This window comes from Agelaius tricolor, unplaced genomic scaffold, assembly GCF_023055355.1.
Source record: "Agelaius tricolor isolate 1412-34295 unplaced genomic scaffold, bAgeTri1.0.p SCAF_75, whole genome shotgun sequence".
NCBI classification, from domain to species: domain Eukaryota; kingdom Metazoa; phylum Chordata; class Aves; order Passeriformes; family Icteridae; genus Agelaius; species Agelaius tricolor.
The window spans coordinates 748,089-763,600 of NW_027269335.1; the positions used below are offsets into that span (position 1 = coordinate 748,089).

General features: G+C 48.5%; 3 protein-coding genes across 3 annotated transcripts; all 3 read left to right on the forward strand.

Annotated features, from left to right (window-relative positions):
* Positions 1 to 1,866: 1,866 nt before the first annotated feature.
* Positions 1,867 to 2,841, forward strand: LOC139585365 (UDP-glucuronosyltransferase 1A6-like). The gene is made up of 2 exons (XM_071418082.1): positions 1,867 to 2,715; positions 2,836 to 2,841. Exons 1-2 carry the CDS (start codon positions 1,867 to 1,869, stop codon positions 2,839 to 2,841), a joined length of 855 nt encoding a protein of 284 aa, XP_071274183.1.
* A 401-nt stretch (positions 2,842 to 3,242) lies between these two features.
* LOC139585366 (UDP-glucuronosyltransferase 1A6-like) lies at positions 3,243 to 9,525 on the forward strand. The gene is made up of 4 exons (XM_071418083.1): positions 3,243 to 3,259; positions 4,338 to 5,220; positions 7,232 to 7,325; positions 9,305 to 9,525. Exons 1-4 carry the CDS (start codon positions 3,243 to 3,245, stop codon positions 9,523 to 9,525), a joined length of 1,215 nt encoding a protein of 404 aa, XP_071274184.1.
* Positions 9,526 to 10,436: 911 nt separating this feature from the next.
* On the forward strand, positions 10,437 to 15,356 carry LOC139585367 (UDP-glucuronosyltransferase 1A1-like). Its single transcript, XM_071418084.1, has 3 exons — positions 10,437 to 11,276; positions 15,047 to 15,193; positions 15,336 to 15,356. The coding sequence occupies exons 1-3, from the start codon at positions 10,437 to 10,439 to the stop codon at positions 15,354 to 15,356; spliced, it is 1,008 nt and encodes a 335-aa protein (XP_071274185.1).
* The last annotated feature ends 156 nt before the right edge of the window (positions 15,357 to 15,512 follow it).

Below are 15,512 nucleotides of genomic sequence, written 5' to 3' on the forward strand. Positions count from 1 at the left end.
CAGATACCTCAGTCCTGCTCGGCACAGACTGTCCACCTGTCTGAGCTCCCAAGCAGTTCTTAGCTGCAGGCAACCTCTAGGAGTGTAGAGGGGTAGGACGGTCAGGACAGAGGGAGACGAGAGATCTCTGCAGCCAGGTCGTGGAACTTGCGGTTTATTGCAAAGGGCCTGGGTGTAGGGCTCTGCTGGGAGCTGCCAGCCACAGCTTGGAGCAGGCTCGAGAGAAGAGAGGGGTAGAGAGGATGAGAGGCTAGGAGCGTAAAAGGGTAAGAGAGCAAAAGTGTAAGAGAGCAAAAGCGTAAGAGAGCAGAAGTGTAAGAGAGCGAGGTTCCTGTTACAATACAATAAATCTTCTTCTGTGTTGAATATTCCAATTCTCACTAACCAATCTAGTACTATATACAAATCTTATAGCATTTACATACAGCCTATAAGAATCATTACATTACCATACTGTGTTACATTTTAAACCCTACCAGGGACTGAGGTGAAGGAATCGAGAGGGATCGCTTGTGTGAGTTCCAGGAAGGTTTATTTCCTCAGAGGAGTCAGGGAAAAGTGACAATAACTGAGGGGAAAAAAACCTGCTTTTGAGGAGGGGAGGGAATAAGGGGAGGACACAACGTTTTACCAATAGGAAGGCATTACCTTCATGGGTAATGTCAACAAGGGGGAAGAGCCAACCTTCCGATCCAATCTTGCTTCGAGGAAGGGATGGAGGACAGGGAACATTCCAAAACAAAAGGCTGTGCTATCTTTGATAGACAGAGGGATTGACATGCACTTGGCGGGAAAATTTTGGGGTAAGCAACTCAGGCCTGAACCATGAGGGAAGCCAAATAGGGTACATGGAATGAACCATTACAAACTTATAAAAAGGAATATTTTAAACCTACTACAAAGGAATAAAATGTAAAATAACAGACTGAAACAAATATCCACTCTGAATCTCCCCTGGAAAAGCTTGAGACCATGCAGTTCATTGTGGTGCAGTGACTGTGGCATGAATGGAGAGGAGAGAACTTGTGTGCCTGAGGAATGGAGGGAGGCTGCATGGCTCTGAATATCCGGGGTTGCAAGAGTTTTAATTTTGCCATCAGTGGCAATGCTGTGAGGCCGGGGAAATCACGTCTGTGCTGAACCTGCTCCTTTGCTGAGTCAGGTCTGAAACCTGAGGAGCCTCCAGTGGCTGCTAAAACTCATTTGGTGCTGGTCTGAATCCTGATGGGGAGGAGTTTTCAGCCAGCCAGGGGCCACCTCCCAGGCTGGGAAACAACTCTGTCAAGTGACAGAGTTGGGCTATACAACTCTGTCAAGTGAGAGCTTGGGCTATAGAGAGAGAGGCCAGGCCCTGTCAGCACCTCTTTGTGGTGTCCCTGGCACTGAGGAGATTCCTGCCAGCTCAGAAGAGCCCTGAGCCTTGTCCTGAGGGTCTCCTGCTCCATCCCTGGAGGAATCACCTGAGGATCCGTGTCTCCAACACAGAGAGGCTCTTTTTCATTTGTTCCTGGGGGCTTGGGGGTTGCTCACACCAACGTTGCCTCCCTGGCTCCTGGCCAAGGTGGAGCACAAGGCACAACAAAGATGAGGAGTCCTGAGGGATCCCAGTAGCACGGTGAAGAGCTCACGGAACCTTGAGGAACTGCAGTGACTCAGCATTGAAGAGGTCACCAAATCTTGGCTTTCCAAGTAAGGAGGGAAAAGGCAAAATAAACTACCCACAATGCAAAGCAGTAAATCATTAACAACGGGAACATCAAAGAGCAGAGTTCAACAAATTCACCCATCATTTGCTTTCCAAAGCATCTTCAGGCTACAGCCTGCAGGAGAAATCTCTTCCAGGGCCCCTACTGCGACCACAGCAACATGGCTTTGAGGCTTTGCTGTGCCTGGATTTCCATCCTCCTCCTCCTGCCCAGCCTCTTGGATGGAGGGAAGCTCCTGGTGGTGCCCATGGTGGGAAGCCACTGGCTGAGCATGCAGGAAGTGGTGGAGAAGCTGAGCGAGAGAGGACACGAGGTGGTGGTGCTGGTCCCCGAGGTGAGCTGGCAGATGGAGACCACGCAGGCCTACAAGGTGGTCACGCACCCGGTGAGCCAGACCCTGGAAGAGCTGGATAACGCCTTCCAGGAATACGTGGCCGTGCACCTGACGCAGAAGCCTTTCCCCCTCAATGCCCTGGCCATGTACAATGCCTCCGTGCATGTTGTCAGCGCTTTCTTTGGGCAGTGCAAGGACCTGTTCCACAGCCAGGAGACCCTGAGGTTCCTCAACCAAAGCGGCTTTGATGCCATCCTGACGGATCCGGCCTTTATGTGTGGGGCCATCCTGGCTCATCATCTTTCTCTTCCCTTTGTGTTCTTCATGAGGGGATTTGGTTGCAACCTGCACTTTGTAGCCCCACAGTGCCCAAGCCCTCTGTCCTACATCCCGAGACTCTTCAGCTTCAACTCAGATCAAATGACTTTTTTCCAGAGGGTGGAAAACGCCCTGATTTCCCTCCTGGAGCTTGATTACTGCAATGGTCTCTATGCAGAAGCACTTAAGCTTTCCTCAGAAGTTCTTCAGAGGGATGTGTCCCTGATGGACCTGGTGAACTCTGCTGCTGTTTGGATCCTGAGGTTTGACTTTGTGTTTGAGTACGTCAGGCCAGTGATGCCCAACATGGTCTTTGTGGGGGGGATCAACTGTGCTAAGAAGAAACCTCTGCCTAAGGTAATGTACCTTTGCCTAAAATTGTGCATTTCCCAATGAAAAGTCATTCTGTTGTTTCAGCAAGTTTATCGGTATTGTTTGTTCTTTTTAAATTTTCTGGTAATGCTTTAATTCATGCAGGTTTGAGTAATTGTTTCCATAGGCTGAAATTAAACAGCTCTGATCGGGACTTACTTGAATTGATGAGGGTTTTGTGACAAACCAACCAAAAAGGGATTTCATCAGCCAGATGGGAATTACTGTACTCAGTGAATGTGTCTTAACTACCAACCAGATCCAGTTTTGATTTCGTTTTAATGGCATCTGACATCTATTTCTTTTATCTGATCAAAAATCCAAGAGTCATTTTTTGCTTTTACCTCCAGGCTCAGCAGCATCTGTTGATTCACTTTAGTTGTATTTTCATGACAAATCCTTTCCAAACTGGCTGTCTGTGTTAGGTTACTCCTGTTTGTGGGGGTGAAATATAAATGTCGCCTTGAAATGGCAAGAAATAATCTTAGAGTCATGGATTGGGTGAAAGACTCATGAATGCAGAATTCAGGTAAGTTGTCATACTTTGACATCTGCTTTTACCAGAATTGTTCTGCAGGGTCTTAAAGCTAATCTAGAAATCTAAATCTATTTTTCATAGACATCATGAAATCTCTAAAATGGTAGCACTGGACTTTTCTATCCCGGCACAAAGCAGGACACAAATCTCTTTTCCCAGGAAATTGCTCCCTCACTTCTGAAGTTTGGTCACACAATATCTCTGCACAATATCTTGGAGCTCGAGGGGTGGGATTTTTCTTTCCTCTTTCAGATTTCTTTGATGCTCTTTGACAGCTGATAAACAGCTCTAAACTCTTTATCAAGTTTAGAGCCATCTTAGCTCTTCCTTAGCACCCTCCAAAAGGCTTTGTTCTGGCATTGCTTTCACTTGCACAAAGAGACAACCTTCCTGCAGTGGCATTAGTGGGAAGTGTCACATCTTCTCCTCGATTTCGTTTTGCTCACAATACATGACACGAGTTTTCAAGACAGCAACCAAAGACCAAAACTCCTTCTTTGTGTCCGTGTTCCGGCCTCCTTTCCCTTTGTTTGCCCTGAACCCATCCTTAGTTCACTTCTTGCTGTAGTGTGAGGAGGAAAAAGCCAATGGGGATCGGTGTGCTCAGATTTGGGATTGCCTGATCCATCCTGGTGGCCGTGACATCTTTGTAAGAGGTGCGGGTTTGGCTGCTTCCAGGGGCTGGGAATTCAACATCAGCCTCGTGTCCTCAGGAATGGAGTTGCATCCATTCTGCTGGGTTTGTTTCTATTATTTTCTCGCCATGTATTTACCAAGTCATGGTTTTAACCACGATTATCGTTGCAACACGACATCCCTGCTCTAGGTGTTACAGACTCAGTGCTGACAGTGTCTTAGTGCTGACAGTGGTTGAAGCTTAATCATTAACAGAAAGTACAAAAGTTTCTCTATGGACACAGCTTCCCTTCCTTTCCATAAACACAGGCAAAATCACAGGATAATCACACCCGTATTGGGAAGTTAAATATTAATTTCTGCAGTCAATAAATTCCCTGCTTACTCTGCACGGACCATGGTATAAAGGAGTGCGTGGATCCCTGCGGAGCAGAACCCTCTGGATCACTCCCACCAAAATGTCTCTTTTTTACCGAGGCACCTGGATACTTCTCCTCCTGACGCTGTCTTTAATCCTGGCTGAAGGTGGAAAGATCCTGGTGGTGCCTCAGGATGGAAGTCACTGGCTCAGCATGCGCCCAGTAGTGGAGAAACTGCGGCAAAAGAGACACGAGGTTGTTGTGCTTGTACCCTCCACCAGTCTGTATATGAAGTCAGAGGAGCCTCAGAATTACACAGTCCAAGCCTATCCAATCCCTTATGCAGAGGAATACTTGGGGGAAATGCTCAAGGCCTTTGTTCATGCCCATTTTATTGAACAGTCTGTTTGGAATGTTGTTCTGACCTCGTATCAAAGCACGATAGAAATTTCCTCGGTCTTCTTCACCAACTGTAAGAGCCTCCTGCGGAACGAGGAGCTGATGCAGTACCTGCAAGAGAGCAAATTTGACTTGATTTTCACAGATCCCATCCTGATGTGTGGGCCCCTGGTGGCTGAGTATCTTGGCCTTCCTTCCGTCTACTTCCTGCGGGGCTTTCCCTGTGGAATGGATTCTGCTGCTACCCAGTGTCCAAGCCCTCCTTCCTATGTGCCCAGGTTATTCTTGGATAATTCAGACAGCATGACGTTTTCCCAGCGGGTGAAGAACATGCTGGTTGATCTGCTGGAGCTCTTCTACTGTAAACCTATCTATGATAAGTTTGAAGAGCTTGCATATGAGGTATTCAAAAAGAAAGTGACAGTGACAGAACTCCTGAGCCGTGGATCCTTCTGGCTGATGAGATACGATTTTGTCTTTGAGTTCCCGAGGCCAGTGATGCCAAACATGGCTTTTATCGGAGGCATTAACTGTGTTCAGAAGAAAAAACTGTCTCAGGTACCACATTTTCTTTTGTTTTTATATGGAAAAGGCAAATTATAAATGTATCATAGAATGGCAGAATGGTTTGGGTTGAAAGGGACCTTCAAGATTATCTCATTCCATCCCGCTGCCACCCTGGGCAAGGGATGTCACTCCCATCCTTGCATCAAACCCTGACTGACAAGAGCTTGGTGTTCAAAGATTGAAATCCTGCATGATGCAGAAATGGTGTTTCCTAATACCCAGCATTCAGATATATCACATCCTGCCAGACCTAAAGCCTTATCAGACTTAATTAGGCCAATTTAAGTGACATGTAGCTTTTATGCAAATGTGAGTCTCATTTGTTGACAAGAAGAACTTTGCTATCCTCCTCTCCCAGCTGTCTCATGCACTGTCCATTTATCCCCTCTCCTTTCATCCACAGTGAAGGTTATAGGAATTAGAGAGTTTGCCTATTTTCTACAAGTTTCTATTTTCTACAGGCATCCCCTAGATTGATTCCTATCCATCATTCTTTATTGTCAAGGTGTCAATATCTAAGCCCTAGAAATAATCCTCTTCCAGTTCATCCTCCCCTTCTCTTCTAGACTATTGAATGAGGTTTTAAGCTGTCCTGGGTATGGATATCTCCTGTAAATTCCATTTGGGCTTTTGTGGACCAACCTTCCTGTGTCCATTTGGCAGCCTTGTCTGAGGTTATGGCCTGTCTTCTGTGCATCTCCTTGCTCTGAGCTGTTTGAAAATGCCCATTAAGTTAATCCATGCTGTAAACTACCAAGATGGCATCAGCATGGGTGTTGGAGCTGCTGCTCCTTTTGGAGGGCAGGTTCTCAGCAAAGGCCAGGATTTCCCACCAGGTTTGGGAAGGAACCTGCAGAAACTGCATGGGGGGAAAAAAAATCCAGCAAGATTTTCAAGGCCAGATTGCCCTGGAGACAGAAATTGTTTCCTGTGTTCACCTGCTTATAGGCTTTAAGGACAGGTTATCACCAGCATTAAACCCCAGCAATTTATAACCAAGAAGGACTTGGACACAGGGTTGAGGTCATGAACTGACCCCTCACTGGCCATGAATGATTCCTGACTTTGTGCACTAGAGAGGTGTTGTTGGTCTTTGTTATCTGGGGTACAAGGGTGAAATGCTCTTTTGCAATGTTGTTTTATACCTGATAGGATAAGGGGGTAGCTGAAAGTTCCGTGGATAGATGGGGGAAGATTTTCTGCTGGTTGCTTATCTTCCAAAAGAAATGCAAGTTTGCATTAAGTGTAGCAGTTTGTTTGGGGGATCCCCGGGGTGTCACCCAAGCTGTATGTGTGCTGGTGGCAGCAGGCAGGCAAGGAGACTGCACAGGGCTTCTGAGGGGGCTCATTAGATGAGGGTTCATTGGGGGTCCCACCCCTGGGAGCATCATTGTTCCTGTGGGAGAAGGGGGGAGGGAAGTGGGAGGGGGAGAGAGCAAGACCCTAGGGAGAAAAGGGCCAAGAGAGTTTCTCATCACCCCCCAGAGCTTAACAGGGAGATTCAAAGTGGGCGTGGAATAAGACTTGGGCCAATGGGATTACAGATCCATGGGGAAGATCACAGGCTTGGAATAAACAGTACATTTTCGAGGGGTGAGACAGAGCATACCATTTAACTAAAATGCAACCCCACAATTTACCCTTTTTTCTTTAGAAAGAAAAGATACAGGGCAATATGACAATTAACAATTTAAAAAATGAAGCAGTAATTACACAGTTTCACAGCATAAAAATAAATGCAATTGCAGTGAGGATTATGTTTTAAACAGTACATTTGACTTGATGTTTGCTTTTGGTGGTAGGCAGCAAAGATAAAATGAGCATTTAATTGTAATAAATTGGTTATGTGGGAACATATTGCAGATTTTAAACGAATTTAAAGTATGGGGGAGTGCTTAAAGGGCTTTAGCCTTTGGCACTAACCTCATATGAGAGTTTTGGGATTGGCCTTTTCAGCGTGACTGGCCCAATGGTGTCTGACTTTTTCCAATTGGCTTTTCAGACCACCACAGCCCCCAGTTTTAGGCTGAGGTGCCGACTTCTGTTCCCCCTCTCAGGGACAGGGAATCACCTGGAGCCCCCCGGACTCCAGGCAGGTTTGCAGCCTCAGATTCTCACCCTTGGATCTGAGATTTACCGCTGCTTTCACCTTCCAGCCAGTTTAACCCAGAAGAACCCTGGTTTTAGGTCGTTAAAAGGAAAACAAAAAGAAAAAAAAGTAATTTGGCTTCAGCTACTACTTATACTGACGGAGCATTCAGCACAAAAACTGTCAGAGTACTTTCCCAGACACCATTTTAGGTTACCAGTCACCCTCAGAACCTAATGAGGACAGCATAAATGCAACAGGGATTTTGATTCAGCAGTCCAATACTATCTGGACACTCTCTACTAAAGAAACAAGTGAAAACTGCTTCTGATTGGATCTACCCTTGTGACCTGCCAGGCCCCTGCTTTCTAAAACTGACAACAGGACAATTTTGTAATAGGAACACACATTTAAACTAGAGAAGCACAATTGTAAAAACTACTTCATGGGGACGGGAGGGAAATGGGGAGAAGACAGGTATTAGATCGGAATGATAAAAAGGTTAGAGGGTTTTAGGATAAGAGTTCTAGCTGAGGAGCTCTTTTCAGCTAGAACAAGTGGATTGGGATTGGGAATTGGGGAGGTTATGGGGAGCCAGGGACTCTGTGAAAGAAAAGCCTTTTTGGGGTACCCTGTGCCTTTGAGCAGTCTGCTGCCGGTGAACTACCCAAAATAAGGGAAAAAGGGGCATGGATTGCAGAGAAGGACATTATCCTGCTCTTGGAATAACAGGGTGTTATAAATGATCAAATTGGAAACCAAACTTATAAGAAAATTTAGCAATCATTTATTAGATCATACAAAAAATAGAATTTTGAGAAAAAACCACCACAGCCAAGGCAGCGTCAACCCCGGGTGTTGACACTGGGTGAACCAAGATCCGACCGACAAAGTGTCAGCATCTCCCCAGTGGTTCACCCCGACTGCTTCATGCAGCTAGCTTATATACAGTTTATTCTGCCTGAGGCAGGGATGACCGAATGTTCCTCTGTGTCCCTTCACATGTAGAACTGGGGCTATACATGTGCAGGAATAGACAAAAGTAAGTCCAAGTGTCTGGATGGTTGTCTGAACACTTTGGAACAGCCTGTATTCACATGTAGCAGAGTGGCTCAGGTGCTTGAGTATGGTAGATGCAATCTTCCCGGGCCCAGGTGCTCCTGAGTGGCTTAGACATTCCAGGGAAGTCAGCAATCATGGCCTGGGAAGGTTTCATTCATAGGTTAACAGACTTGATATTATCTTGATGTTGTCCAGGAACTAATTGAATAAAAATGAGACTCTGCTCCCAGCCAGGGTGGTGAAAGACATACCTTGGATTCTACAATATTTTATACATATCTAGCATGAATTATCTCTACCATATACTACACAGGGGAAGGAGATCATAAATTAGAATTTTCAATTCAATGAAATATAGAAGGCTGTTAAAACTGGTATTACAAAATTATTTTAACTTTGGGGTTTGGTTACTAAGCTTTTTCTCTAATTCCAGCTCCTACCTTGTGGGATTTGGAAGGTGGAAGGTGGGAAGTAGGAGGTGGAGAGGGGGTTGGTTAATGAGAGACAGGAAAGGGGCGGAGCCTGGGGGAGAAAAAGCGGGAAGAAAGGGATTTTTGGGAAGAGAAGTAAAGGATGGTGCGGTGTGGCTGGAGGTCGCGGCTCTGCTGGATCTCCAGGCCATGCAGCCACAGCACACACGGCGGTAGCTCTGTTGAGGCTTAGCCGTGTGGCCGCTGTGCGGGGCTCAGCAGGACGGACTGGACTCCTGGGGGTTTGTTTAGGGGAAGGCAGGTTAGGGATGGAGTTAGGGGGAAGGAGCAGCGAGGGGGGGAGAGAGTAAGACTGAGGAAGGAGGTGACAAAATTGACGACAGCAGTTTTGGGGGATGCAGGGCTCGGGCCAAGCTGAAAACGGCTTCTTGCTGGTCTGGTGGCTGCCCCGCGGAAACTGGTGGTTCCTTCTTTGGCTGCTGCTGTGGTCCAGGGTCGGGCTCGGCAATCCGCACGGCCTGCCCGCTCTGCGGGGCCCTTCCCTGCCGCCTCCAGGCCGGGGCCAGTGGCTTGGCTCTGCCAGCAGTGCGGTGGCTCCTGGCGAGTGGCGGCAGCTCTGAGGAACCACATGGCGGCCACGTGGGGCGGCGGAAGCAGCAGCCGCCAGCGGCGATCTTAAAAGCTGTGATGGTGGGATGGCGGCGCGCTGTCTAGCGGGGCCTCTGCGTGGTGGTGCCGGGGCCGGGGCCACTCGACTGGTGGTGGAGGTGCTGCCCGGAGCTGGGACCGCGGCCCCACACGGGCACTCCGCGATGCCGGAGGCGGTGCTGAAGCGGTGTTCCGCGGGCCCTCTGCGTGGGGCCGGTGGGGCAGTGGAGGTCCATTTTCTTCTTAGGGTTGTTGGTGGTCGGGCCGCACGTTGGATGCCATTTGTTGCGGTTCGTTTGGAGGGATCCCCAGAGAGTCCCCGGGGGGGGCCCTAAGCTATATGTTTGCAGGCAGGCAAGGAGACTGCACATGGCTTCTGAGGGTGCTCATTAGATGAGCAGCATGGTTTCTGAGGGAGAAGGGGGAGGAAGGGGGAGAGAGGGAGACCCTAGGGAGAAAAGGGCCCAGAGAGAATGTGCAGTCTCCCTCGCACAGCTTAACAGGGAGATTCAAAGCGGGCGCGGAATAAGACTTGGACAAATGAGATTATAGATCCATGATACTTCAGGGGAGGATCATGGGCTTGGAATAAGCCGCACATTTTCAAAGGGTTAGACAGAGCAGACCATTTAAATTGAATGTAACCCCACAGACCTTGGGTGTGGTGGGCTGGTGGCAAGAAGTGCCACAAAGCTGGGGTCCTGCTGAGGGACGAAGGTGCCATTCAGCCAATAACCTCAGCTTGGTGTGTGTGAAGGTGACACACCTTTCTTGACTCACACAAAGCCACCTTTGAATTCCCAACCTGCCCTGAACCCTCCCTAATCATTGATTGCTTTCTGTGACCTTGCTGCAAAGATATGATGACCCCAAATGGGAGGAGACTCAAAAGGGCTGAGGTGGAGCACGGCTACAAAAGCTGGCAGAGCGCTCCTGGCCTCTCTGGTGCCAGGCTTCCACTCTGCACAGCTCACACCATGCTGGTGGCACTGCTGCTGCCCTTCCTGTGCCTCCTGAGCCCGGCTGCCGCTGGGAGGCTGCTGGTGATCCCCATGGAGGGCAGCCACTGGCTCAGCATGAAAAAAGTGCTGATAGAGCTGAGCAAGAGAGGGCACCAAATCGTGGTCATTGCACCGGACAACAAAATCCTGATCGATTCCTCGGATGTCTACGAACTGAAAACCTACTCTGTGCCATTGATGAAGGAGGATGTGGAAGAACATGTACGCTCCCTCAGTGCAAAATCTTTCAGCCAAGAGCCTTTCCTGGTGAGATTCTGGAAGCTTTTGCAGGAGTACCGGCAGAGCGGAGCCCTTTTTCATGCTTCGTGCAAGTCCTTGCTGCACAACCAAGAGCTGCTGAAGTACATTGGAGAGGGTCACTTCAATGCCCTGCTCACAGATCCCGTGTCACCCTGTGGGCAGATCATTGCCCTGCACTTCTCCATCCCCAGCGTTTTCTTCCTGCGGTTGGTTCCGTGTGCCTTGGAGGTTCGCGCGGCTCAGGGCCCGGACCCGCCGTCCTACGTCCCACGCATGTTCTCAGAGAACACCGACCACATGACCTTCCCCCAGAGGGTCAAGAACTTCCTGATTGCCCTTTCTGAGTCCTTCATCTGCAATATTGCCTATTCTCCCTTTGAGGAGCTGGCCTCAGAGTTCCTCCAAAAGCCCATGACAATGACGGAGATTTTAAGTCACGGATCCATCTGGCTGAGGAGAATTGACTTTGTCTTTGAGTATCCCATGCCTGTCATGCCCAGCATGGTTTTCATTGGAGGCATCCACTGTGGAGAGAAGAAGAAGCCCTTATCTCAGGTCAGTGGCTGGCAACCTGGGAGGGGTTGTGACACTCACACAGCTGCATGGTCCAAGTGAGGTGTTTGAGAGGGATGAATCTTATCTCTCTCTTGGAGGGAGACTATTTCCAAGAGCCTGAGCTGTTGGCTCAAGGGCAGTGGCTTTAAGCTGCCAGAGGAAAGGATTAGACAGGATATTGGGAAAAAAGTCTTCCCTGTGAGGATGCTGAGGTCCTGGCACAGATTGCCCAGAGAAGCTGTGGCTCCCTCACCCCTGGATGTGTCTGTGGCCAGATTGGACAGGGCTTAGAGCCACCTGGGATAGTGGAAGGTGTCTCTGGCCATGGCATGGGGTGGAAGGGGATGAGCTTTAAGGTCCCTTCCAACACAAACCATCCTGGCATTATACAAAGATCAGTTCCCTCTTTCAAACTCTTATTTTCTGTCCTGCATTTATTTCAGGGATTTGGGATATCCTGCCATGGTTTTACTGCAAAAGTTTTTGGATCTCCTGGCACAGATTTATTAGAGAGATTTGGGGCTCTCTTCTCATGGGTTTCTTAGAGGGGTTTGTTGATCTCTTTCTGGATTTGTTAGAAGGGTTTGTGATTCTATTTTTATGGGTATAGTAGGACGGGTTGGGATCTCCTACCATGAGTTTATTAAAGGATTTTAGGTTCTCCAGTCATGGATTTATGACAGGGGTTTGGGGATTGCCTGTCATGGATTCATTAGAGGGGCCTGGGCATCTATTGTCATGAATTTATTAGAGAGATTTGGAATCTCCTTTCATAAATTTATTAGAGCAGTTTTGGCATCTGTGACTGGATTTATTAGAGGGATTGGGCATCTCCTGCCATGGGTTTATTAGAGGGGCTTGGGGATCTCTTTCCATGGATTTATAAGAGGTAGTTTGGGATCTCCAGTCATGGATTTATTCCAGCCTTGGCCGGTGTGTTGTAGCTACCCTAATAATTCCCTCCTGAGTATTCCCTAGTCATTCCTGAGCCTGGCATGGGCCAGCCTGCACTTGACAGAATCATTCACCTTGGAAAAGACCTCCAGGATCACCCAGTCCCAGCCTCACGCCAGCACTGCCATCGTCACCCCTAAGCCACGTCCCCAAGTGCCATATCCAGGCTCCTCCAGGACACTTCAGAGATGGCGACTCCACCACCTCTCTGGGGCAGATTATTCCATTGCTTAGCCATTCTTCCAGTCCAGTTTCTTTTTCCTAAAACCCACTGTGAACCTCCCCTGGCACAACATGAGGCCATCTCCTCTCATCCTTTCCCTTGGGACGCAGCAAGACAGCCTGATCTCACCCCAGCTTCTGTCAGGGAGATGTAGAGCACGACAAGGTACCCCCTGAGCCTCCTTTTCTCCATGAACAGCCCCAGTTCCCTCAGCTCGGGAGAGTTTTTAACCCCTTCCCCAGCTCTGTTACCCCTCCCTGGACAGGGCTGCCCCCAGATTTGTGCCTTTTCACCCAAATCCAGCCTTCCCACTGTCCCTTTGCTCAGGTGTCAGCAGGGAGCGACTTTGATCTCGTACTGCCTTGAACCCAGAAAATTCCCCAGAATTCCTGGCCGGGATAATCTGGGATAACCAGGCCAACTGAGTGAGCCTCTGACCAGTTCACAAACCCTGAGGTACTGATTAACTTCAGCAGTCCTGGGATTGCCTTTGCACCCCCACTCCTCATGCTGAAGGTTTGGATGGAAAATCCATCCTGCAGCAGGAGAGAGGGGAGGGCAGGACATTTCCCTGCCAGCCCTCTCCTTATCCCACTTCAGCAAACAGCTGGGTGCCATCACAAAATACAGAAATTCACTTTTCTTTGGGAGAATATTCTCTTTTCTAAACGGGTCAGCTTCCCAATGCCCAGGTCTGAGTGTGCTTTATAAAAATCTGAACATATTTAGTACTTGTTACTGTGATGTTTTTCCTTTGCAGTTCATAATATTATATATATGCAGTTCATTTATATTATATATAATATATAATAGAGGATTCAGAGACTGTTTTATTCTCTTTTACCTCAGAGCTTCTCCCCCCCTTCTCTGACACTCAAAAATTTCGTTTTCTAAAAAACCATCCTGGCATAAAACTGCTCTCTGCCGCCTTGTCAATGGAAATAATTAAAGACATGGGTAAAACAGGAAAAATAAGTAAATAATGCTGGTATGAGGAACACAATATGCAGTTCATTGTGGTGCAGTGACTGTGGCATGAATGGAGAGGAGAGAACTTGTGTGCCTGAGGGATGGAGGCTGCATGGCTCTGAATAACCTGGGTTGCAAGAGTTTTAATTTTGCCATCAGTGGCAATGCTGTGAGGCCGGGGAAATCACGTCTGTGCTGAACCTGCTCCTTTGCTGAGTCAGGTCTGAAACCTGAGCCTCCAGTGGCTGCTAAAACTCATTTGGTGCTGGTCTGAATCCTGATGGGGAGGAGTTTTCAGCCAGCCAGGGGCCACCTCCCAGGCTGGGAAACAACTCTGTCAAGTGACAGAGTTGGGCTATACAACTCTGTCAAGTGAGAGCTTGGGCTATAGAGAGAGAGGCCAGGCCCTGTCAGCACCTCTTTGTGGTGTCCCTGGCACTGAGGAGATTCCTGCCAGCTCAGAAGAGCCCTGAGCCTTGTCCTGAGGGTCTCCTGCTCCATCCCTGGAGGAATCACCTGAGGATCTGTGTCTCCAACACAGAGAGGCTCTTTTTCATTTGTTCCTGGGGGCTTGGGGGTTGCTCACACCAACGTTGCCTCCCTGGCTCCTGGCCAAGGTGGAGCACAAGGCACAACAAAGATGAGGAGTCCTGAGGGATCCCAGTAGCACGGTGAAGAACTCACGGAACCTTGAGGAACTGCAGTGACTCAGCATTGAAGAGGTCACCAAATCTTGGCTTTCCAAGTAAGGAGGGAAAAGGCAAAATAAACTACCCACAATGCAAAGCAGTAAATCATTAACAACGGGAACATCAAAGAGCAGAGTTCTACAAATTCACCCATCATTTGCTTTCCAAAGCATCTTCAGGCTACAGCCTGCAGGAGAAATCTCTTCCAGGGCCCCTACTGCGACCACAGCAACATGGCTTTGAGGCTTTGCTGTGCCTGGATTTCCATCCTCCTCCTCCTGCCCGGCTTCTCGGAGGGAGGGAAGCTCCTGGTGGTGCCCATGGTGGGAAGCCACTGGCTGAGCATGCAGGAAGTGGTGGAGAAGCTGAGCGAGAGAGGACACGAGGTGGTGGTGCTGGTCCCCGAGGTGAGCTGGCAGATGGAGACCACGCAGGCCTACAAGGTGGTCACGCACCCGGTGAGCCAGACCCTGGAAGAGCTGGATAACGCCTTCCAGGAATACGTGGCCGTGCACCTGACGCAGAAGCCTTTCCCCCTCAATGCCCTGGCCATGTACAATGCCTCAGTGCATACTTTCAGCACCTTCTTTGGGCAGTGCAAGGACCTGTTCCGCAGCCAGGAGACCCTGAGGTTCCTCAACCAAAGCGGCTTTGATGCCATCCTGACAGATCCTTTCTTCATGTGTGGGGCCATCCTGGCTCATCATCTTTCTCTTCCCTTTGTGTTCTTCATGAGGGGATTTGGTTGCAACCTGCACTTTGTAGCCCCACAGTGCCCAAGCCCTCTGTCCTACATCCCGAGACTCTTCAGCTTCAACTCAGATCAAATGACTTTTTTCCAGAGGGTGGAAAATGCCCTGATTTCCCTCCTGGAGCTTGATTACTGCAATGGTCTCTATGCAGAAGCACTTAAGCTTTCCTCAGAAGTTCTTCAGAGGGATGTGTCCCTGATGGACCTGGTGAACTCTGCTGCTGTTTGGATCCTGAGGTTTGACTTTGTGTTTGAGTACGTCAGGCCAGTGATGCCCAACATGGTCTTTGTGGGGGGGATCAACTGTGCTAAGAGGAAACCTCTGCCTAAGGTAATGTTTCTTTGCCTAAAATTGTGCATTTCCCAATGAAAAGTCATTCTGTTGTTTCAGCAAGTTTATCGGTATTGTTTGTTATCTTTTAATATTCTGGTAATGCTTTAATTCATGCAGGTTTGAGTAATTGTTTCCATAGGCTGAAATCAAACAATCTTGATAGGGACTTACTTGAATTGATGAGGGTTTTGTGACAAACCAACCAAAAAGGGATTTCATCAGCCAGATGGGAATTACTGTACTCAGTGAATGTGTCTTAACTACCAACCAGATCCAGTTTTGATTTCATTTTAATGGCATCTGACATCTATTTCTT